Below are 23,054 nucleotides of genomic sequence, written 5' to 3' on the forward strand. Positions count from 1 at the left end.
GCCACACACAGTCTGTTCGTAATCGCGTGGACCTTGATTCCAGCGCGCGTTAACGTTTACGTATAGTCACGGAGTGACTAATTGGTAAAACTTAAAGGAACGCGCTAGTCAATCGTTTTAACAGCTAACACCGCTTTAGCCCTGACCCGTAGAAACCTGATCATTATACTTAATGAATTTGGATAAATCTTGAGAAATGCGGACGAAAGAGAATTGCAGAGTCATAAAATGACAATACATCTGTTGCGAAATTTCGAAATGTTGAGTGGTTCTTTGGTAATTTCAGTTGCCATTCGAACGAGCGACTCTTCCTCCGTGACTTCGTGTCCTGCTCGGCCGGAACGAGCGGGGGACGTTTGGCCCGATGGCTGCAGCCGGACAGCTTTGTGGATCCTGCAAAATGCGAGGCCCTCTACTCTCGGGACGAGATCAAATGCGGATGGCCGGCGATTGTCACTGTTCTAACGAGAGACCAGTACGGAGAAGTTGTACAGGTCCCCGGTTTGAAGGTAGACTCCATCTAGAATTTTTATTATTTTCCTACTTACCCCGTCGTGCTTATTCTCCGCTCTCCATTTACGCGCGAGCGTACATACCACACTTATTGACCTGCAACTGCACAGCATCCTTCATGTTGTCAGATCGAGGTGAAGGCCGTGCCAATAGACAAGAAGGACATATCGGAGTCGGATCAGGCCCGAAAAATGCGCCGAATCTCACAACCGGATCCTATGACATTCGGAGGGCATCCTCAGCCATCCTTGGACGTTCCTTACGAAGTCACCATCAATAATAAATTGTGCTTCTACGCAATAACAATCATGAAGGCTTATCAGAATTATTCCTTCGAGGAACTCAGGTTCAACTCACCGGCTGTCAGAAGATCTAGCGAGAGTATGCTAGTAAGGCCAAACGGGGATGGCAGCTATAGCGCTACTTGGACCCCGGCTTCTGTTGGATGGTACTCTATGCTGATCACGGTTGATGGGTACAGCATGGACGATGTAAGTGATTCCGAATCTCTATTCGGTTACTCTCTACTTTTGTTAACGTGCGACGTGTCATAGTCGTAAGAGTAAAGAACTAAGAACTGATGAATAATTTATTTACAGAATTATAAGGTTGAAGTAAAGGAACCACCGCAGGGAATGCAGCCACCGATACAAAATATCGTTAAGAAACCTCAGCAGCAGCCTAGCCGATTACGAAAGTTCGTCGCAAAAAACAGCGCTGGATTACGAATCAGAGCTCATCCTTCGCTTCAGAGCGAGCAGATCGGAATTGTGTCAGTCAATGGCACCATCGCTTTCATCGATGAGGTAAATTGTCACCATGAGAAAATTCTATACATCTGGATTATGTCTATCCTTTTGAATAAAACGATAATAGATACAAGTATGATCAATTTTTGATATAGATTTATGATCACGGTTAACATCATTATCATGAGGCTGGGGCATATATAGTATATGGCATAATTCTGGCACCTAGGCAGTCTCATGACAGTGATGTTGGTTTTGATCATAATTCTAGATCAATAATTCGTCATAATTTAATAAAATAGTTTCTTTACTCGGGCCACAAGATAGTTGCCTCGTTGCCCTGTAGTTTTGCGAAACTTAGTGGGCACTTTTGGAACTTTATGTTTATACGACTGTACCTTCTTTGCAGATTCATAACGACGACGGAGTGTGGTTGCGCCTTAACGCAGACACCATAAAGGAGTACTGCAACAGCGGTCATCTCGAAGCCTGGTGTCTCCAGTACAACCAACACTTGGGCAAAACATTACTGTTACCGGTAGAGGAACCCAAGTCGATATTGGATAAAGTAATCAAGGAGACGATGATGCGCAAGCGAACGGATGTCAACGAAGAGTAAGCTTCTATTGAAGAACGATTTTTTGATTGGCCATTTGACGACAAGTGCCTCCCCGTTTTCTTTCAGTAAGAGAAAAACCGTGACGTTCGAAGGTGGCCGGAGCATGGTGGTAGTAAAGTGCGGAGCGTCGGGGCACAACATTAGGAGTAGACCAAGCCTGAAAGCTGCGCCAGTTGGAATGCTTGCTCTTGGCAATACCGTGACCATCCAAGAATACGTGAGTGATATCGTAGGAGCATGTCGTAGGAGTGTCGACTGTTGACCATAATAGGGAGAATGCAGTGCGCGGCTGAAGGGAACTTAGGGAACTTAGGGAACTTACCCATGGATACTTGCAGTTCGTAAACAATGAAGGAACCTGGGTGCGCATCGACGAGGACTTCGCGAGCAAATATTGCTTCGACACGGAGGGCGAGGCCTGGTCGCTGGCCATCAACAGACACGGAGTGGCTTACATGAAGCTAGAATCAGGACTCGAAAACCATCTGGTCGAGAAAAAACCTGTGGTACCGGAACTCTCGACCGTTTCCCCGGGTCACAAGGGCTTCGACTTTTCTGCCCCTTCTGGAAGTCATCATGATGGTTTCAATTTCACTGCACAGAACTTTAGTCCGACCACAGCTATGTCTGCGGAGGGTGCCAATACGAACCCCTTTATATTCGGATCCTACAGTCAGCACGATTCACCAGGTACTTATCGACATGTTCGATAACCATTTATCTTCTGAAATATAATCCTGAATCCTATTCACGTTCAGACCCGAAGTTAATGCGGTAAACCACATGTTACTCTTTTGCTTCCTTGGCTCACAGGTAGCGACAAATTTACGCTAGAGAAAAACGATGTCTCGCCTAAGTTTACAAAAGCACATCCTAAGGAAAAAGCTACGACAAAGGAGCGAGAGCGCGAAGGTGGTGGAAAATTTAGCGCACTTCAGAAGTGGCTACGTGGTGACGATAAGCCTCATGGAGAAAAGAAAAGCTCTCCGGGGCGGTAAGCACCAACAATTCATTGGATTCCGAATTCTCCTACTTGTCAAGTGTCAAGTCCAAGCATGAACATGGTTTCCCACAGAGATTTTTCCGAATTCGTCGGCGTGTCCGTTAAGGAATTGGTTAAGGCGATCGGAGAGAGTCGCGCCAACGGAAATGGGACCACGCCACCGGAAACGCCAAGAAGAATGTCCAGAAGTTCCTCTCCGAAAAACACCCAAGGTGGGTCTCCACGAATTCACAGCCGGTCCTCTAGTCCGGTCCCCATACCTGGTACGTATTCAATAATTACGATAACAGAAGCATCCTCACAGGAAAAGAATTACCCGCAATAAACTTTCACGGTTATTTGCTTGACCTATCAGGTATAATACTCGGTTGGGACCATCACCTCTAAACGGCGTAACGTATTTTCTTTACTCGACACCGATAACGTAAAACCAGTTCTTTTTTCACCGAGAATCGACGAGCCGTTATGACCTGACAGTTGAGGTGGAGAAACGAAGAGCTCTGACGGGGAGCTCTGTCAGAATCGACGATAGCTTAATGGATCCTATGGATCTTTCAGATCGAATATTAGATCGAATAATAGGTAGAATATGCATTGCGACTACATAGTGCTAACGATTTGGTCGCTGGCTGGATCCAGGTTGTAGCCAGTTGCCATTAATCAATTACTCGCTCCCCCCGTTCTTAGCTAGTGCTCGTCCATCTGTTTGCTTGCTTTGTTGTTCAAGAGAAACAATGGTATTGATCATAGACATCTTTCGACGTGTCAGTGTTTGCAAAAGCCGATTCCAACTACTCTGTGTGTGTGTGTGTGTGTGTGTGATACGTCAAAGTGTACAACTAAATGAGAATACTATCAAACTATAGTATAGTTTGGTAATGTCGAAATACCTCATATGCACACAAGAGAGTATAGCGATATCATTTCCACAATACATATACGTAGTACGTAAGAGCACTGAACGGTTCTTAAGTTTCAACTAATTTAATGCTTGCCGTGCTATTTTTTTAAGTTTCGGGCGGGATGGTCGACAGCATGACTTCTCACCGTCGCGGGTCTACCCAGAGCGACACCAGCGCTTTGGTAAGCAGCCTCACGAGAGACCCGTCTCAGTCTCCGAGTGGGATCAGTACGACAGCTAATACGCGGGATCTTTCACCGAGTCCCAGTTGCAGTTCGCTGCACATGCGCTCCGAGGGCAGCATAGCCAGTCCACCGGCTACGCCGAAGAAGGATCGCGTGGTGCGTTCGTTAATTTAAAATCCCGAGAGCTTGATCCTCGATCAGATACTAAAGTAGAAACATTTGACGTTTTACAGAATTCAGAGGACAGCCCACGGAAGGTGTCTCAGGCGCAAACTCAAACCAGTCCAGAAAGTGTCGCCACTGCGATGAAAGGACACTTTAGCATCGGTTCGTCCGGACTGAGGGAGGAACGTCACTCGCCCAAATTAACACGCAGAGACCACGGGAAGGGAGTGAAAACGCGTTCAAAACGGGCGATGTCTCCGGCAAATAGCCATCAGTCACCGAATACGAGTAGAGCCCTTAATCTCAGTAAAGAGAAGGTCAAAGAAGCGATAAGCCCTTCGGTTGCCGAGTGTCTCAGAGCTGTTTTCGCCGCGTTCCTTTGGCATGAAGGAATCGTTCATGACGCGATGGCCTGCGCGAGCTTCCTCAAATTCCACCCGAGCCTCCCGAAGCAAGGTGCTCTCGTCGTGACAAGGCAAGCCCTCGTTCAGAGCGCTGAGAAGCACAAAGAGGAATTGACAAAGGAGCAGAAGGCCCGTCAGAGACACTCGGTTGAGGTGAGTAACGCCGGGAACTACCTCCACATTCAGCCGAGCACACTGGAGACTCTGACGCGATCCGCAGCGAATGCCAATGCAAATCGTAGCAGAAAGAAGCAAGAGATTCCAATAAAGGAGGAAGTCCAACCAACTAGCGGCAAACTGACGTCTCTTCCGGAATTCCACACCGTCGCCATTCTGCCGCCAGCTCTGAAGAGTCTGGTCTTCCTCTGGGAAGAATTGAGCACGAGTTGCTTGCAAGCCGTGGAACAACAAACGGTACTGCCAAGTCCAATTTCCCAGTTGCAAACGATGAAGCTGATGAAACGAAGTGCAGCTGTGAATGCTGGAGTAAGTGCAGGTGGGTCCGAAAAATGTCCGAGAGAGGAAAAGCTGAAGGACCGCGAGAGAAAAACAAGTAGTAGGAAGAAAAAGGAATGGAAGCCTGCGGGACGAGGAACGGTCGAAGCTTTAGGAGGTATAGAGCTGGAAACTACTTGCGAATTGTGCGGTCTCATGTTTCCCCATCCAGTGACCTATCATATGAAAATGATGCACCCTGGCTGCGGTTGGCATGCTGGTGGTAAAGGTTACAACAGCGGCGGCAATTACTGCGTCGGCTGGGCAGGTAATTGCGGAGACGGCGGTGTCGGCGGAAGTTCCTGGTACCTGATTTGCGACACGTGCCGTAACAAGTATCTCAAAACAAGAAAGAATAAGTTGGGCAAGAAGCTCCTGAGCGGTGGTATCTCTAGGCGTAAGGGCGCGACTAACAAGACCTTATCACCGATAAATAGTCCTTGTGGTAACGAGACCCATATAATCATGAAGAATAATGCAATGTTCCTACTGGATCTGGCAAGTGCATCCGGCGTAAATATTCCAAAGCAACAGAGAAGACCTTCTCAGACGTTGACATCGGTAGCAGAGAATTATAGCCCGCCGGAAACAGCTGGACCGTTTCCTCCGCCAGGACCGTTTCAGTGTCTTCGAGCTCTCGGGATTCACAACTCGCAAAGTCACGATGAGAGATACTACGAGGAAAATCTGAGACGTCAGAATGCCCAGCAGAATCTGTACGAAGGAAATTGTACTTTCGGAACCCCAAACGGAAGGCCACTTTCCGAATGTCCTATGAGCGACAGCGATAGCGAGAGCGGAAAAGGGCGAGGAATCTTCCACAGATCAGTATCGATGTCGACAGGAGCGCCATGGGCACGGAACAGTAACGACGGCAGGGTCGTCATGATGCGGAAGAGGAACAACAGTAGCAGCGAAATGAGCAACGAGACTGGTTCCTCTCTTCTCTGCTATCCGTCCGCCGCGCTGCAGAAGCTTGTTCCCTCGATGGACCAATCGGCGATAGTCTCAAAGAGTCAGGCTGAAATTGCGAACAACGACAGAATAGAGATTTTGATGAGGCCAGTGATGCTGTTCGTGCTTCAGCAGCACAATCTTCAGCATCTTCAATTGGCGATGAAGCAGGCCCTCAGGAGGGCCGCCTGTCGTGTTTACGCCATGCAGGCACTCAATTGGCTACTTAGGAGTGTCACCCAATCGATTTGCCTTCATGATTTATTGTGGTGGTTCGTAGCTTCGTTGACGCCAGCCTTTCCCGACACGCCCGATGTCAACGAGGAGGACAACAGAATTGAGCGCAAGGAGGATCACGAGACGATCGGCGTCTGCGAACACCCGCTGAGTGACCTGGTGATCGCAGGGGAGGCAGCCAATCCTCTGCCAACAGCCTTTCACACTCTCTTACAAACAATCGCCGACCTGATGCTCTTACTACCGGCAGGATCACCGCTGCAGCAAGAGGCGGTGCGCTGTTGGGGCATAAGGTTCACACCGGCCGATCATATGTTCCTGCACAGAAGCCACGTATTCAGCAACATCAGTAAAATCCTGTCCCGTTCCGAAGAGGAAGAGGACATCACTGTAAGCATGCACGAAAGTCATCAGTCGACGCTCTCCCAGCAGATGAGTGGTTGCTGCGTCGAGATCCTAAAGGACCTGACAACAGGCGTCGAGATCAAGGCCTCCAGCAGACAAGCCATGATTGGCAGCCTTACCGATAATTCTACGGAAACATTCTGGGAATCCGGGGACGAGGACAGAAATAAGACGAAGATAATAACAATCGTATGCGGCGCTCACTCCTTTCCCCGAATGATCTACATTCATATCGACAACTGTCGGGATTTGACCCACAAAGTCTCAAGCGTGTCATTCCACTCGGGCGTCAATGCCGACGAGATGATAAAACTGAGGAGCGTTGAGATTGAAAGCCGATCGGCTGGCTGGATTAACTGTCCAATCACGGATTCGCGTCACGTGATCCTGGCTCTTGAACTTAAAGGTCCGGATAATTCGCTTCGCGTTCGACAGATACGTGTCTTGGGGGAGATCGAGGGTGAATCCCTGAGGCTGAGCAAACAAAACAGTTCCCTCATGATTCAGCAGAAGAATTGCGAAGCCGAGACCCTGAAAGTCTTTCGGCTGATCACGTCTCAAGTCTTCGGAAAGCTTATACAAGGCGAACAGCAACAGACTATGGAAGTCGCGGAGATCAGCAACGAGGATCTTGACGACAGTAACGACCTACGCGAGCACATGGTTGGCATTCTCTTTAGCAGAAGTAAATTAACTCATTTGCAAAAACAAGTGTGCGCGCACATCGTCCAGGCCATCCGGAAGGAAGCGATCCGTCTCAGAGAAGAGTGGGAGACGTTGCTCTGCTCCCCTACCCCTGTCAATAGTCTCCTCAGCGACGGCAGCGATTTGCCAAAGGCCGCCGACACCTATTGCTTCGAGATGCTCTCGATGGTGCTGGCTCTGAGCGGTAGCTCCGTCGGCAGGAACTACCTCTCCCATCAGTACGGACTGCTGAAAGACCTGCTCAGTTTGTTGCACACAGGATCGGCGAGAGTCCAGCGCCAAGTGACGTCGCTGCTTAGGAGAATACTGCCGGAAATAAAACCCGAGACATTAGCCAGTGTCGTTAGCGTCGATCGGCTTCCACCTTCGGATTTCAGCATAGTCTCCGTCGCTAACAACGGCTATACTCAGAGCCCTGAATTTAACGAGCACTCCTCCGGAATACTCGATGTTTTCCTGAGCTGTATCGCTAAGACCTTAACTGTCCAGGTGAAGGTTAAAGGAAAGGAGAGCAACGGGAAGGCGCTGCAAACTGTTTCCCTTGCGACGAGTATACATCCGAAGAGTTTTGTTGGGACGAGGTGGTGGTTACGAGGTTGCATGACGCGGAAACTAGCTGAAGTTATAATTCAACTACTGAAGGACATGGCTGCGGTAAGTGTTTGTATTTAACGTTCGAATATAGAAGACGACGTAGTAGGATTTCTCTTGTACGCTCTTCTACATTGATCTACATTGATCTACATTGATCTACATTGATATCTACATTGATCTACATTGCTTGTTCTTCTTTTCTTTTGATTTTCTTTTGAATTTCTTTTGAAATGCCTTTGTCTCGCTTAAGGGTAAGTTGTCCGAAGCATGGGCAGCTGTGACCAAAGCCGCAATAGCAGAGAACATCCTAAACTTGACCAGGCTGGAAGAGAAAAGTCGAGATCCTGGCGAGTGTCTTCACACTCCTACGCTTTGGCTGGCTCTCTCGTCTCTCTGCGTTTTAGATTCAGAACACGTCGAGAGACTTTCGTCGGGTCAGTGGAGTGCCGCTGACGGACAACCACCTCCTCCTAGGGTGAGTTACTGCGAAGCGCAAAAATACATACATTCTCCCTTGCCACTTCCTTATGGTCCGCCACCGGTCACATTGGATGCTCCTAACTGCTGAATCTGAAATTTCTCCTTTCAGCCGACCTGCTGTAATCACGATGACGGCGAAACCACTGCGATCATCCAATGTAACGTCTGCGGAAATCTTTGCGCGGACTGCGACAGAGTGCTGCATCTTCATAGGAGAACGAGAATGCACGTGAGACAAGTATGCAAAGAGGAGGAGGAAGCAATTCGCGTGGATCTTCACGAAGGCTGTGGCAGAACGAAACTGTTCTGGATCCTGGCTCTAGCAGACAGTCGAACTTTAAAGGCCCTCGTAGAATTTCGTGATGGCTCACCACGTAAACCGGCTGGGGCTACTTCTGGCGTCTGCCGTTTTTGCGGCACGACTGGCAACACCGGATTGTTGGCGATAGGGAACATATGCGCCGATCATGATTGTCAAGAACACGCGAAAAACGCCTGTAACAAGGTCCACCCCTGTGGACACATATGCGGCGGAGTCGTCAACGAGCGTCCCTGTCTGCCCTGCCTTCACAGGTGTTTGCCTGGAAGCGAATTGAAGCAAGACGCCGATGACATGTGTATGATTTGTTTTACGGAAGCGCTCTCATGCGCTCCGGCAATTCAGCTTCAGTGTGGACATGTTTTTCATCTTCATTGCTGCAGGAACGTCCTTCTCAAAAGATGGGTAGGACCGCGAATAACCTTCGGATTCTCTCTATGTCCAATTTGTAAACTGTCCATGGACCATCCAGCATTAACAGAACAGCTGGCCAGTGTGAAGGACCTTTACGAAGACGTTCGACGGAAGGCCCTCATGAGACTGGAATACGAAGGCCTACATAAGTACGACGCTTCCTCGTAAACTTGTATCTAGCCTTACGATAATTGTAACTCGATCTAATTGATCTACGATACGCGTGTTCGTATTTCAGAGCCGAAGCCGTGACTGCTCCCGGCGGTCGATATCATCAGGATCCAGCCACGTACGCCATGGATCGGTACGCCTACTACGTGTGTTACAAGTGTCAGAAGGCCTATTACGGCGGCGAGGCAAGATGCGACGCTCAACTAGGAGGCGAATCTTTCGATCCCACGGAATTGGTCTGCGGTGGCTGCAGTGACGTGGCAAGGGCTCAGATGTGCCCGAAACACGGAGCGGACTTTCTCGAGTACAAGTGTCGATATTGTTGCTCGGTGGCAGTCTTTTTCTGTTTTGGTACCACGCATTTCTGCACTCCCTGTCACGATGACTTTCAGCGTGTCACTAACATACCAAAGAGCGAGTTACCTTCCTGTCCTGCAGGTATGAAAAACATCAGAGAGAAATCTTGCCTTTCTCTCGAGATTCCTTGACGAGATATTGCATATATGCGTTTTAGGACCGAAGGGGAAGCAGCTTGATGGCGATGAGTGTCCTTTGCACGTGAAACACCCACAGACAGGCGAGGAATTCGCACTTGGTTGCGGAATTTGCCGTAACGCGCACACCTTCTAATCTTCCACTTGTCAACTTTTGTGGAAATTATGCTCGAAGAACACGTATACAATATAGTGAAAGTGTTGAAAAAACGGAGCAAACTTTAAAATAGTTCCTTAGCGTGCTGACATGTATCGATCTGCATTTATTCTATTCGACTCTACTGCATTCCAAATGTCACGCTTTAGTTGTAGTAGTCGAATGAAAAGATCCAGACTTTTATAAGACGAAGTGCTAAACCATTCTATGCCGTCAAATCACACAACTCTGAAAATATTGAGGTTAAGCGTCGTATAGATTGCGCGATGTAATTCACCGGGAGGCAACGAACGCTATCTCGTATCACCAAACTGATAGTGTGCCAAGCTCACTTCAATATAGTTGAAGATCGGAATCATCACTATGAACAATCTCTAATTTGCTTGGGTGTCAGGTCCAGATTTATCAAGTGTCATCTTATGTGAAAAATCGTAATGTATTAAACGACCGTGCAAATGCCGAAACTGTTAAATATCACACCAGACATTTATTAACAATATCATTGATCGGCACAAGAGAGGTAAATTTAGAAAGCTGAAAAATAGGACCGAAAGGCATCAAAGGAATTGAATCTCGAGCATCGACTGATGAAAAAAAAGCATCTGAATAATTCGCGATATCTTAAAGTTTATGCATCACTTGGTCTAATCTTGAGATAATATATGCGTGGGAAGGAGGGAAAAGTATTATACATATTTCCAGGAAACTATGATGAAATTTTACATCGTGTCTTAGAATCCTTATTGAAATTAAATGAATTTAATCAAGTGCACTGCTTCAAGGAATAATAGATTATTTATTATTCATACGACCATATTCTTTGCATACCTATTACATACACATATATTTAATAAACGTGAGGATGAAGCGAGTGGGTAATTGAAATATTGCAGTGGTCGTATAAAAAAATGAAAAACAAAATTAAACCAAGAGTAATAATAAAATCAAAATTGTTAATAAAATAATTATGCTCATTGTCGATAAGATGAATTGTATTTATGCATTTCCTATGTCAGCATTTCATTCGTTTTATACTTTTCCAGAGAACTGGTGCGCCTCATCGTGCATCGTTCATTATTTATTCTAGTTATAGCGTAACGATATGATTTCGTGTGAAACGAATGCGTTTGCCAGAATGCAAACGAAACGTTGCGGATGTAATTATGTCGGTCCATATCTCTTTGTTACGATCTGTGTTCCAATTTTGTGGATATTAAACGAGAGCAAAGATTAATAATTGTACCCCATCGTCAAATTATTATTTATCCAAACGATTGCAATCCTTCTAGTGTTTCCAACTAAAAGAAGCTGGTCAGCGCGCTTTTCAGTCGTTTACGAATTGATCCAATATGGCGGGCCGCCTGCAGCGCCACCGTGCTGTAGTCTGTGGCAGCTTGCGGGGAGCAGTCCAGTGTAACGTGTGTGTGTGCGCGCGCGATCCTGACGTTTTTCGCCTTAATCAGCGGTAAGTAGCCTTTATTCACAAGTTGTGCAACAAAAGTTACGTAATTTCTAATCAACGAAACCCGCCGGTAACGCCTCGCGAGACCATCCTCGGTGGGAAACAGGTTCAACAAGTTAACAAAGTATGTAGAGGAAATCGTGTCGTCTCCCACGCATCTTTGAGACACCCTTCTGTCAATTCGCTATTTATTTTTAACGCGAATTGCAGTTAATTGCTCGCTCATCCTCCAACAAAATATTCATTCCCGAGGTCAGAGTCTCTTGTAGCTGTTACTTCCAATGCGAGAAACCATGTAACGTCGATTGTATACGACTAAAAAGTTCGATCCACGCGGCGCAAAATAATCAATCAAAATGAAAAAGTAATGAACGATCTTGCTGCTCCTATGTACAGTGAATAATTGAATAGGTCCCATGATTCTTCATCGTTAGTCATGTTGTTGTTCATGTTGTTCACGAATAGTTGAATTCGTTGATACAAATAGCCAGACGTTCCTAGTGCAAAAGTTAACCTCAATATCGCCACGTACAGGTCAATAATCTTTGAAGCCATCCTCTTGATTATTTTAAACGTTAGTCGTGAATCAATCCCCTTGCGAACCGGTTTTCGAATAGTGTAATTTCAAGTAAGAGGATCAGACTCCCGAAATGTCGTTTTATCGAGTCTCAGGTTACGGTTCTTTCGTAGCTCCGATATCGTTTGATTTTTGCTGTTCTCTTTGATTGCAGCCGTTGCTGCTCATCGTTGCTCATCACTTTTAATAATACCTGTGTTACAAGTTCTGTAGCATTTTAACGTGCAACTTGTTCAAATTATAAAAAAATGTAGGGTGAGAGATAATGATCATCCACTATGTCGGTCAATCTTCCATGGACCGACATAGTAAGCTCTCGTTTATGAAAATTTCAACACTACACGAAACTCTTGAATTTGTGACTAGGCGGGAGTCTCCATGAGTCTCATTCCATGTCATTCATCGTGATTTCGTGACAGCCATATCACGTGGAACCTCCTGCATTTGGACACGTGCGCACACGCGACGGCAAGTGTAGAGTATATACGTTCTGACGCATCTCACGCGTTGTAAACAGGAGGATGCTGTTCCGTGTCCGTGATAGGTCGTAAGGTGTTGGTGTATTCGAGCATCCGTGCTAGGTATATCAGCAGGTGGCGAAAAGAAATAGCCTCTCTGCTTGTAGGTTATCATTAGACGAACGTTTATTTCAACATCTGCATTTGCCGTTGTTATAATTTATAATTGCATGAACTCGCGTAACGTGAATCACATGTGGTTTGACAATCACGTTGACAAGCTGCTTTCAAACTATAAATGGAATATTGATAAAAGAGAAATAGCCATTGATGCGCTTTAGGTTCTTTAGCTGGACGCTAAGATTGCTGATCGAAACTCACATGAGACGCCGATTCGTCAGGTATTGAAATTGTTTTGTTTTTGAACATAAAAAAAAATTAAAATTACAGGTCGAATAAATCATTATTAGTGAAAATACCTTTAATGAATAGATAGAACATAGTATAGTTATTTGCGTAAAATAGTAGGCCATATCTACGGAATGCCACACTGATTTTTCGAAATCTGGTTAATTTCGTTTTTTTCTTCTATTCCTTGAGTAACGATCGCTAGAACGAACAGTTCTCAATCGCGAACATATAGAATTCGATTAATTTTAATTACCGAGTCTCCCGTTCCCTATTAGTCCCGTTGCTTTTAAATAGTTTGCTAAGCGTAACGTATCTTTCTTTAAAAAAATGCGTAGAGTCATGTTGAATGTCAATGGATTAGAAGGCTTTTTCATAAAGAAAAATTATATGGTAAAGATAAATTAAGATTTACTTAACGTCAAGCGGGACCGTGATATAACTAAGAGTTGCTTATTAAGTACCAGTGGCCGGTTCCCGCACGTTAATTACGGACGGGCAACAACTTCGTGACAGTTATCTTGTTACAGCAGGGCAGGTATCTCTAGTTTGTAGAAATAATATTGAGCACAAAAATCGTGTATTGCTTGATACCTGTGTCTGACTTGTCTCCCCGATAAAGGACGTCTCTCGCATTTTAACATTCTAATCCAACATATGAACTCAATATTATGCGAAAACTTTCAGCGATCCATTATTATTGTGCCGGCAAGAAGCGTGGCTTATTTGATTAAGATTCCAGAGGCGTGTTGTGCCACGTCTCACGTCGTTGGCATGTGGCACACTCCACACACTCCCAACAGTAGAGTACAAGAGATTTGCAGATTTCGTCACACACTCGCACACCTCGTGCGCATCCCTTCTCAATGTGGGATATACATATATATATATATATAGCCAGCACGGAAGTATCCTTCGTTGGATACTTATCAAGCATGTAGAGTCAAGACGTCTTGCACGGGGGAAACGTTGGCTTCGTTATCAAAATAGCGCAATGTCAGTGGCTGCTCGACGGGAGAAGTTGCCCTTATCGTGAGAATCTTCCGTGCAGTCGAGTATGTAATCAATCCACATTGTGCCGAGGGTAACGACACGGTTGCTTACCTTACTTTAATCATGCTCCTGTATATGTATACAGGGATCGATCAGAGTATCACTCTCGCTTGATCATAATCCAGAACTTGCCTGTATTATGTATCAAGGAAGGGCACTGTAGTGAAAACACGGTGCAGGGACGTCCGATAGCGAGAATACCGACTAGCGGCAATGGTCGAGAGCCAATTGGACAAAAGTTCAAATGGAAAAGAAAAAAGATATAGCACTCTGCCTGCTGTGGATGCATACTCGAGGATTGCTTGGAATTCGAAAGTGGGTTAGTCGATTCAAGTTCAAGGCTCTCGAAGACTTGATCTTCCTAGCGAAGTGCACGACGTGCCGCGTGCGTCTACTCTTTATCGAGGCGAATGAAATTAGAGTGAGATGCGAAATGCAGGCGCGCATAGCGCATAGCGCATAGCGCATAGCGCATAGCGCATAGCCCTACTTACTACCTGAACGGGAAGGAGCGAGGAGCATCTTCGAAAAGCACGCTTAGGCGCGCACAGCAGAGATACGTAGGAGCGAGACGTACTGGAGGAGGTGGCAGCACGCGTGCGTAAAACTAAAGGAGGCAAACTAAGGTGAACGTTCCGCGTCCGCTACTGTACCGCGTGTAGCAGACGCAGTCGGACGCCGGACGTTCGTCTTCCACAGTGGTGCGCGCGCAGACAGTTCATTAGGAACTCCACAGAAAGTACACAAGTTTTGGAGGTTCACTTTTCCCATTGCACTGGTTATAATGCTGAAATGCTGAAATGCTGAAATGCTGAAGTGCTCAAATGCTCCCACGGAGCCCCATTCAGTTTCATTGAATTTTCATCTTTCTTGGAGACGATTCATCTGTTTCCCTGGAAGCTTGCAAAGCTACTTTCGTGCGTTCTGTCGAATGGGCATGTGTTTAGTGAAATTGTCATTGTCAATCTTCGTTCTTCAGTGCAATGTATTATTTCGATCAGTTGGTTTAACGAGATTCTAAAAAAAATTCGTCAAATTGATGAAAGTCAGTCGAGCCAGGACGGAAGAGAATACACGTTTGAAAGATTTGCTGATTCGTTATGCTATGCTAGAAGCCGTACCAATCGTGCGTAATTGGGCTTGCAACAGTGCAGTGCGCTACGATGTGTCGCTTTGGAACTTGAGAACGAGTCCCGTGACGGTATTTGATATGGAACACGGTACTTACGATGGTGGTCGTCACGTCATCGCTCCTCCCTGTCATTGAAGACTATTCGAAGGATACACTAGGAAGGTATGAAATCAATTCGTTTCCTTCGATGGCCAATCCGAGGAATTGACGGAATTAACGGAATTAACGGAATTAAGGACACTCTGTGCGAAGGAATCGGTGCGCAGCTTCAGGAACGGAATTGCGAATCACAATTAGAGCGGAGAGTCAGCCCGGAACGAACGTTGCCCCAAAGCTAGAGCGCCCAAGGGCTCACTCGCATTATCATCCTCCAGTCTCGACTCTCTTCTTCGCAAAAGCGCGAAAGTCCATTCTGCCGCCGCCGCTATATCGTGACACGACAGCAGAACCCTCGAAAGTCCTCTCGCTCGAGTGCAGTCGACTTAATGGACGGAGAAGAAGGTGAACCTTTGAAATGTGTCCTTGGGTTGCAGCCTCGATGGGCTGCATGTCGCGTTTACACGCGCGCGACAAATGACAAATTCCAACGACCCATCGAATTTCATCTCAAATGTTTCTTGTCTTCTTCCTCAATTTCCCAAGTCGCGAACTTGATGCCACTCAAGTTCCGCGCGGATGCGCCGGTTGCATGCTCACGGAAAGGTCACGCCACGGCGAACCGGTATCCTCGACTTTTACTTTGATAGTGAGAAATTATCCTACGGTGCGCGAAGCTGCTACGAGATTATTTTACGTGGTGGGTTATGGCGATGTCCTTCGTGAGAGTCTCTTCCATCCGGAATGAGCGACCAGTTGGAGGCCTCCGCTTTCCCATCTATTTATCTTCTCCCCTGTAGGAATGAATTTCGTTCGGTCGTCTCTGCTGCCGCGTGCTGGCTTGCGTGACTGCGGGCTCAAGAGCCTCCTGTGTTTCTATGTGCGACGGCCGCAACGAAAACGTCTCGTCGGCGCAACGGAATCTTATATGAGGCTGGTTAGGAAGAGCCGTTACTATACTATACTATACTATAGTGTATACACACTCATATGTATATGTATATATACTATACGGAACTAGCCAATTTAGTGCTTTCCAAGAGACACTGAAGATATCCCGTGCGTTTGATGTGCTACCTCCAGTAAATGGTGATCGTCCATCGTTCACGCTAAGCAGTACGAGCTTCTACTATTTACCCAAAACGATGATGCACCAGGAGTCCACGCCCACCTTCAATTGACTTTCTTTTTTAATCCTTAGAGGATGCGAAGCAGCGCGCTCGGTTATCGGCTTTGACTGGTGAAAAATATTATTTCCCGTATTTGCACGAACGTGTATAGGAAAACCAGGAAAGGGAAATTTTGTTATAATTTTCTAACCGATATTCAGCTATATCGTCAACCATGAATAATCTTATGGAGACATCCTGTCGGAATCGCGAATGTGCTATCTACGTTAACGCCCATGTCTCTACTCGCATGTAAGCATATACATTCGTATTGAGCGTATTAATCGGTATTAATCGTATCCATCGTATCCGTATCCTATTAGCTACTTTAGTCTACTTTCGATCGGCCGAATGCTTTCGTAAGAGAGGGAGAGAGAGAGAGAGAGCAAGAAATGTTGGCAGCTCAACTTTCAAAGGATTGAAGCTATTGTAGCTTTATTGTTTGAGAAAACAAGATCGCAGCATCGTTGTCGCGTTGAAGGAAAGTTGATCGCGCGCGGAGTAATCTCGATCGATCTTTCGTTCGATTCGAATTAGATTCGAGCGGTTCGACTCGACTGGCGCTCACAAGTTCTCCTTTCCTCAATGTTTCCGCAAAACGAAGCCTGCGCGCCTGACCCGCTCTCCTTTTGCTTCTCGTTCTGATTTTAGCTGTGGTTGCGGTGCGAGCGAGTCACCCGTCGCTTATAGAAGATCCTTCTACGCGCAAACGATCTATCGAGCACACAACGATCCGGTGCGCCGACCGTACGAGTTGCCTATTTATGTTCTCTCGTTCGAAAAGCGGCGGCGGCTGCTCTGCTCGGGGTCCTGTGCTGTCCTTGAAGAATCATCCACGGGCACGCGTGGATATTAACAAACACACACACACACACACACACACACACACACCCCACGCATCAACCTGCTTTCTCTCTATTATTATTAGTTTCCCGGTGCGTTGGTTTAACCTGCGTTTAAGCCTAGAATGCCTCTTACATTTCTTTATTTAGATATGTCGATGCCTATCATGGATACGTCTGTCAGACTCATTCTGGAGTTAAGACGACGATTTTTCAAATGAGCGGAAGAGCTTTTCTGAGGCCTCCCGTTTCTTCCCATCCTTATGGCTTATGACTTATCGATGATGCGCTGACTGAGAAAACACGGGGTCAAACGCTGCTGGTGATTCTTGTCTTCTTTGCTTGGGTCAAGAGTGGAACTTGAATACATCCATTACTGGCGTTAATTGCGCCCTTTCTTGAATGCACTCTCAAGAAACGCGGCCCTCCTTATTACTCGTGAATATTAAAATATCAGTGTGCTCTGCTGAACTATCCTGAAATCTACATCTTTGCAACTCTTTGTTTCTTGCCAAACGCAACATCCTATATTTCACAAATTTGGTTATAGTTCGTTTGCATGCAATATCGGTCCGTATCAAAGTTTCAGTTTGTAAATTCTCATTGTATGCGTGTACATTATTCTTTTTACGATGCTATTACTATCCAAAACGTTGCTGTCTTGCTTGTTGCATCCCACATCGTGCAAGGTTAGAGAGCACAGTCAATCCGTTTCATTGAATGTTCGATGTTACAAATTGACGAAAATCAAAAGTTCTAAAAAAAAATATTGAACTGCGAAAGTAATTTCGTCTCGTATTTTTGAATGGGATAGGCAGTAAGTAAGTAGTTCAGAGAAAGATCCTCTTTAATTTTCCTTCTTTATTCTGCACCTTCGAATACATAGAAATATAAGTAGTCTTCTTGAGTAAAAATACACCTAATCACTACTATATCGTGAATGGGAAAATGACTTTGTTAAAAGTGGCTGGAATTGATATTTTTATGAGCGCATGCAGGTGCTTCTTAGAAATAGCTATTTTTATTAAGACGTAATACTCGTAAAGTCAAGGTGCATTAGCTTGCGTTTAAATAATTTTCATGAAATCGTATAAATTAAAATGTTGGCCGATACGACCGATATGAGAAATCGGCAATATCATCGAATACATGATCATTGTAAAAATTATAAGGTCGTGGCAGCCAAGCTTGTGGGGAGAATGGAGGAGAAAGAGTTGAGCCAAATCTGTCAAGTCTTCCTGGAAGAAAACTATTACCGTAACCGTAAAATGGTCGTGAATACTCGTAATCCTGAAACAGTGGAGTTGTTCTGCCCTGAGACGCTGACGTGTACTGGGCAGGAATGTTTTCCCTGCGACTAGCAGCCATCTCCGCATTATTCGGTCCATATGACGACTCGGCTGGATAATTGACAGCTGTCGTTCTCTGCTGGGTCCCACCAAGCTGCCGATTCTGTCCCGTCCGACTAGGACTTACTGCCTGCGCATTGGCGTTCTTATTGTAGCCGTAGCTCGGATTCCCATAGAACGGAGAGGCCGCGCCCGCGTCGGGCTGGAAATAGCGCACTGCTGTCGGATGAGTTCTGCCAATGGGGTTGCTGGGATAGCTTGTGGAACTTTGCCCCGTCACCGGATTTCCCCTGTACGCACTCGCCCTGTCTCCCGCTGAATCCGAGCCCCGGGCAGCTTGTCCGTTTTTCCATGCACTTCCATCCTGTACGGGAAAACGACGTATTAGACGCGAATGTCTTAACTGAAGTATCTTGTTGTTGCAATTTACCTGATAAGTTGTTGGATTTTCCAAAGTTCTCTGACGATAAGGCCACGCGGACGAATCTACCCGATGTCGTTGCTTCTCTCCTCCCAGATCTCCATCAAGCCTTGCAGGAGAGCCCACGGGATTGGACGGACTGGACTCTCGAAGAACGCTCTGATAAGAAGTTGGACGATAAGATTCTTGATGTAGCGTAGATGCCTGGGAATCCGTAGAATTAGCTCTCGATCCTAAGAGAGGACTTTGCTTCGTTTGACTTTTCGGGTTGCCCGGCGATCCGAGAGGAACGTTCTGTGGAGCGTTCTGAGTTTGCTGAATTTGCGAATTGTCCGCTTCTCTCCAGAGATATGGTGCGGGTGGCGCAGGAAGATTCGAATGAGAGTTCTTTCCACCTATAACTCCAATAGGGTTAAAGGTCGGGGACAAGTGCTCGCCAAAATTCTCGATCGCGTTTTCCGTTTTTTCAATCAAACCCAAAGGATCGAGCAACGACCCGCCCACTATTTGATGGTCCGATTTCCCATTTCCTTTCCAGCCTGTAGTACGCTCTGGAAATACATAAATAGATAGAACCTTGATTCTTTTTATTTCCTAGGATGTGTCGTCCTAGCAGGGCACTTGACTTACCATTTATATTGTTCACTTGGGAAATTGGAAACGCGGGACGCCGCTCACTCTCGCTGAAAGGCTTCATGGACGACTTCGAGGCCACATCATCATTTTTCCAAGGGGCTGACGATAATGTGTCATTTCTCTTTTCATGCCCAAGAGCTCCGGCTTCGAGCTGTCTGTCGGTTGACCTTGGAAATTGAGAACGTGCTGCCTGGAAAAATAACGAACGCGCCATGGAATATGCGTGCATGAGGTATTTCGCATCCCGATCGTGAGACCAGCTGATCGTGAGATTAAAATCGTCCTGAAGACTCACCAAATGACTCTGTGAATGTGGATTCCCGAGAAGGGGGAGCCCGTATCCTCCTAAAGCGCCAAATCTCAGTGTTTGAAGGCCCAGCGGTCCTAACGAGAATATCCTTCCGGCGGGCCCGATACCACCGAATGGCGATACGTAAGGTGGTAAAAGAAATGGCGATACCAAAGACGTTGACACCCTTTGGTCTGCAGCATTCGTTGCCGCCGTGTACGGCGACTGGTACGGATTCGAGGAGTCCCGCCGTTGCCATTGCTGTTGCTGTTGCTGTTGCTGTTGCTGTTGCTGTGGAAAATATTGCTGCGGCAAGTATTGACTCGAGTCCTGTCGGCGTTGGTGCCCTTGATTTAATCCAGGTTGATGGTAACCGGGTTGAACGAGAACATCGGCACTCGTTTCCACCAGGATGAGAAAGCTCACTGTCAAAAGCTGTGCCTGTTGAAGAAATTGTCAAAATTTATGTGAAACACGATGTAGGATTGAGCGAGTGATCGATACAATTTGAACGTACCAGCATTCGTGAGTCCGACTTCATATTGTCTTGCGATCCACGCAACTGCTCGAATCAAACTGATCGGCACCGGCAGCGCTTCTTTAAAGGCTCTGTTCTTCGCCGATTGAGCAAGGTGCTGACGCCAAATTCCTGCTCTTGAAATTCCTCCGTTTCAGCGGGTTGCAAATCTGCCATGTAGGGCAGGCTAATTCCGCAAAGTAAAGTTGTAAATTGAGATCAAAAGAGAGACAGAGAAGCAGCTAACTTTGCTAGTTGCTCTAATGATGTCTTTACGAAAGATCGATCAGTCTTTGTCACTTTTTGCATGGCTCTCGTTACCAATTTTCTATCTTGCGTCGTAAAAGCCAAAGAAGAGCGTTTCTGAAGAATCGCGACTTCCCGTTAATCGATGCCAGGCAATTTGACCATCGTTCTCGATGCACTCAATTCCCATCAGCTGGAGCGATTTGTGACGTTGAAGCAATTCGCCATTTAATTCAGGAATTCCAATCTTCCTTTGTTTCAACGATTACTTCAACACTTCGACAATGTTCGCAGAGCATGAAAGCCTCCGAACCCCCCTTAGACTTTAGATTTAGGCGCAGAATTCTGGCTAAATCGGCGAGTTACCATTAGCAACTGAGCGGCGTCGCTGACCGGCAGAACAATGTGTCAGCTGTTCTCGGAAATATGAGTTCAGGATAATAACTTACGGCAGAGCGTTACGGCGCTGAAAGCAGCGGATTCCCCGCGAAATTATTTCGCAAGCCCGTGTACCCGCATTCAACCGGCTTTCAACCATTTTCAGACAATTTTTCGTAATTGTCACGGGGTCAAACTGATAACCTTTTTTTTCGCAGACCCTAAAGATTCTCGATGAGAAACCTTGTTTCAAAGTACTTTTGATTTTCAGATTGCGTATTCGGTACGTGATGCCGGCGGCGCACCTGACGTTGCGCGAGGAAGACGTGGTTCGGCTGACACTCGAATTCCTTCACAGTCGGGATCTACACATCTCCCAATTGTCCTTGGAGCGGGAAACAGGAGTGATAAATGGACAATACAGCGACGACGTCCTCTTCCTGCGTCAGCTCATCCTCGACGGGCAGTGGGACGATGTTCTCGAGTTCATTCAGCCACTGGAGGCCTTGCCGGACTTTGACATGCGAAAGTTTACCTACTCGATACTCAGACACAAATACGTCGAATTGCTCTGTATAAAGTCTGAGGCGAATGTGATAGCTGGAGTCCACGGTAGCGTGGACAATGCCGTTGAGGAGGTCGTTAAAGTTCTCAGCGACCTCGAGAAGGTTGCACCCTCGAAAGAGGAATACAGCAGCCTCTGCCTTCTGTTGACGCTGCCCCGGTTAACGGATCACCTTCAGTACAAAGATTGGAATCCGAGCAACGCGAGAGTCCAGTGTTTCCGAGAAGTTCATCCTCTGGTGGAGAAGTTCTTGCCGGGTGATCGAAAAACCTCGGACCTCTCGAATCCTGTTACTTCCGCCAAGAACGATCGACTGATCCAGCTGATCATCAAAGGCATTCTCTATGAGTCCTGCGTCAACTACTGCCAGGCTAAAGCGACTGGCTCGAAAGAGAGTGAGCAGGTGGAGATGAGCTTTTCGAGACTCCTCGATGGCTCCGTTGGGTTTAGCGATTCCGATCTTAGCCTCCTTTCCTGGCTGCAGAGCATCCCTCCTGACACATTCGCCGTCCCCTTCGCTCAGAGGACGCTTAACGTCGACGTCGAACGCCTCGAGCGTCCCTCCCTCGAGACCTCATGGACAGAGCATATGCTCATTACACCGATAAAGCCAAAAACCTTTCCTCACAGTGCGATGCCATTCACAAGGCCCAGGTCCGCTGCCGACATGATGTCGAGAAGTCTGGTGCCTGCTTTGGAGGCAGGTCTCGGTCCCAGAAGTCCCGGACTTAAGAATACCCCCATCCCATCAGCCGCGTTAATGGCGCTCTCGACCGGCGACATCAATCCCATGTCCAGATCTTCCTTCGCCAGTTTTCATTTGACTGGCTTCAAGAACAACAAGATCATGAATACGAGTGTCGATAGACTTTTCGAAAATGAGGGCGATGTCTTTCTCAGCTCAAGTTACGCCGAGTTTCAGCAGTTACCGTCGATACAAGAAGCTACGAATGCCGCGCAGCCAAAAGCCCCACCTAGGACACGAGGACACTCAAGAAGTCCCGAAGGTATATTAGCACTATTTATAGAAATATATCTATCTTGACTCCTTTTCTTTTTGGTGACTCATATTTTATTTCACTCTCTTGTGTTCTTTCGTAGGTGTTAAAGCGGATCCTTCTACGGCGTCCACACCGGAACGTCGAGTCCCAGGTAGAGAATCTCCAGCCCCATCAACTGCTCGAAGTTCCAGAAGGGATTCCTTGGCGGAAAAGCCTAGTGGTATCGTCGCTAAAATTCCAGAGCCTAGCTCGGTTGCTGCTCGAGGAACTATACCAGGAGATCGTTTGGAACAGAGCTATAATGGCGATCTATTCAAGGAGTACCAGAAACAGAAGCAGAGACTACAGGAGACTATACAGCAAAAGGAGAGGGAACGGGATGAACTCGTCAGGCAATTGTCGGCTCCACTTCCTGCACAATTGCCTGACAATAGACTTCAGCTTGATCAGACGGGGTTTGTATTTGTTTGTTTCCTTGCATCTGTGCGCTT

General features: G+C 46.6%; 3 protein-coding genes across 8 annotated transcripts in view; 2 read left to right on the top strand and 1 right to left on the bottom strand.

Annotated features, from left to right (window-relative positions):
• LOC107274254 (E3 ubiquitin-protein ligase MYCBP2) overlaps positions 1 to 11,206 on the top strand; it is a 48,774-nt gene extending 37,568 nt beyond the window's left edge. For 2 of the 4 annotated variants that reach the window (XM_025091519.1, XM_015753211.2), the window contains exons 30-43: positions 287 to 509; positions 642 to 1,004; positions 1,113 to 1,319; positions 1,672 to 1,877; positions 1,927 to 2,098; positions 2,220 to 2,571; positions 2,695 to 2,875; positions 2,957 to 3,147; positions 3,897 to 4,126; positions 4,204 to 7,989; positions 8,180 to 8,404; positions 8,519 to 9,291; positions 9,381 to 9,751; positions 9,828 to 11,206. In XM_025091519.1, coding sequence (XP_024947287.1) covers positions 287 to 509; positions 642 to 1,004; positions 1,113 to 1,319; positions 1,672 to 1,877; positions 1,927 to 2,098; positions 2,220 to 2,571; positions 2,695 to 2,875; positions 2,957 to 3,147; positions 3,897 to 4,126; positions 4,204 to 7,989; positions 8,180 to 8,404; positions 8,519 to 9,291; positions 9,381 to 9,751; positions 9,828 to 9,943 — 7,396 coding nt within the window. In that variant the 3' untranslated portion in view covers positions 9,944 to 11,206. The remainder of the gene's footprint in view (positions 1 to 286; positions 510 to 641; positions 1,005 to 1,112; positions 1,320 to 1,671; positions 1,878 to 1,926; positions 2,099 to 2,219; positions 2,572 to 2,694; positions 2,876 to 2,956; positions 3,148 to 3,896; positions 4,127 to 4,203; positions 7,990 to 8,179; positions 8,405 to 8,518; positions 9,292 to 9,380; positions 9,752 to 9,827) is intronic. The other 2 variants (XM_025091520.1, XM_015753212.2) reach the window with 2 other exon arrangements.
• Positions 11,207 to 11,298: 92 nt separating this feature from the next.
• The window catches only part of LOC107274258 (WD repeat-containing protein 47), a 35,895-nt gene continuing 24,139 nt past the window's right edge, over positions 11,299 to 23,054 (top strand). The window contains exons 1-3 of one of the 2 annotated variants that reach the window (XM_015753222.2): positions 11,299 to 11,429; positions 21,269 to 22,569; positions 22,664 to 23,018. In XM_015753222.2, the coding sequence (XP_015608708.2) occupies positions 11,314 to 11,429; positions 21,269 to 22,569; positions 22,664 to 23,018 (1,772 nt within the window). In that variant the 5' untranslated portion in view covers positions 11,299 to 11,313. Of the gene's footprint in view, positions 11,430 to 14,772; positions 15,217 to 21,268; positions 22,570 to 22,663; positions 23,019 to 23,054 lie in introns of those variants that run through there. The other variant, XM_015753221.2, reaches the window with a different exon arrangement.
• Positions 18,003 to 21,202, bottom strand: LOC107274259. 2 transcript variants are annotated; one of them, XM_015753229.2, is made up of 5 exons: positions 20,374 to 21,202; positions 19,863 to 20,297; positions 19,562 to 19,757; positions 18,941 to 19,482; positions 18,003 to 18,874 (listed from the first exon to the last, which is right to left on the bottom strand). In XM_015753229.2, exons 1-5 carry the CDS (start codon positions 20,395 to 20,397, stop codon positions 18,257 to 18,259), a joined length of 1,815 nt encoding a protein of 604 aa, XP_015608715.1. In that variant the 5' UTR covers positions 20,398 to 21,202; the 3' UTR covers positions 18,003 to 18,256. The 2 variants fall into 2 exon arrangements, with proteins under 2 accessions (XP_015608715.1, XP_015608716.1); XM_015753230.2 differs by lacking the exon at positions 20,374 to 21,202 and having other exon boundaries at positions 19,562 to 19,753; positions 19,863 to 20,259.

This window comes from Cephus cinctus, unplaced genomic scaffold, assembly GCF_000341935.2.
Source record: "Cephus cinctus unplaced genomic scaffold, Ccin1 Ccin1_scaffold2579, whole genome shotgun sequence".
NCBI classification, from domain to species: domain Eukaryota; kingdom Metazoa; phylum Arthropoda; class Insecta; order Hymenoptera; family Cephidae; genus Cephus; species Cephus cinctus.

Excerpts from the sequence above, each read along its gene's own strand:
- LOC107274259 (XM_015753229.2), bottom strand. The coding sequence starts at position 20,397 with ATGAAGTCGGACTCACGAATGCTG. Across the intron at positions 19,483-19,561 it reads CCAAGTGAACAATATAAATG|AGCGTACTACAGGCTGGAAA; the intron begins GTAAGTCAAGTG and ends ATGTATTTCCAG. Across the intron at positions 18,875-18,940 it reads AAAATCCAACAACTTATCAG|GATGGAAGTGCATGGAAAAA; the intron begins GTAAATTGCAAC and ends TTTCCCGTACAG.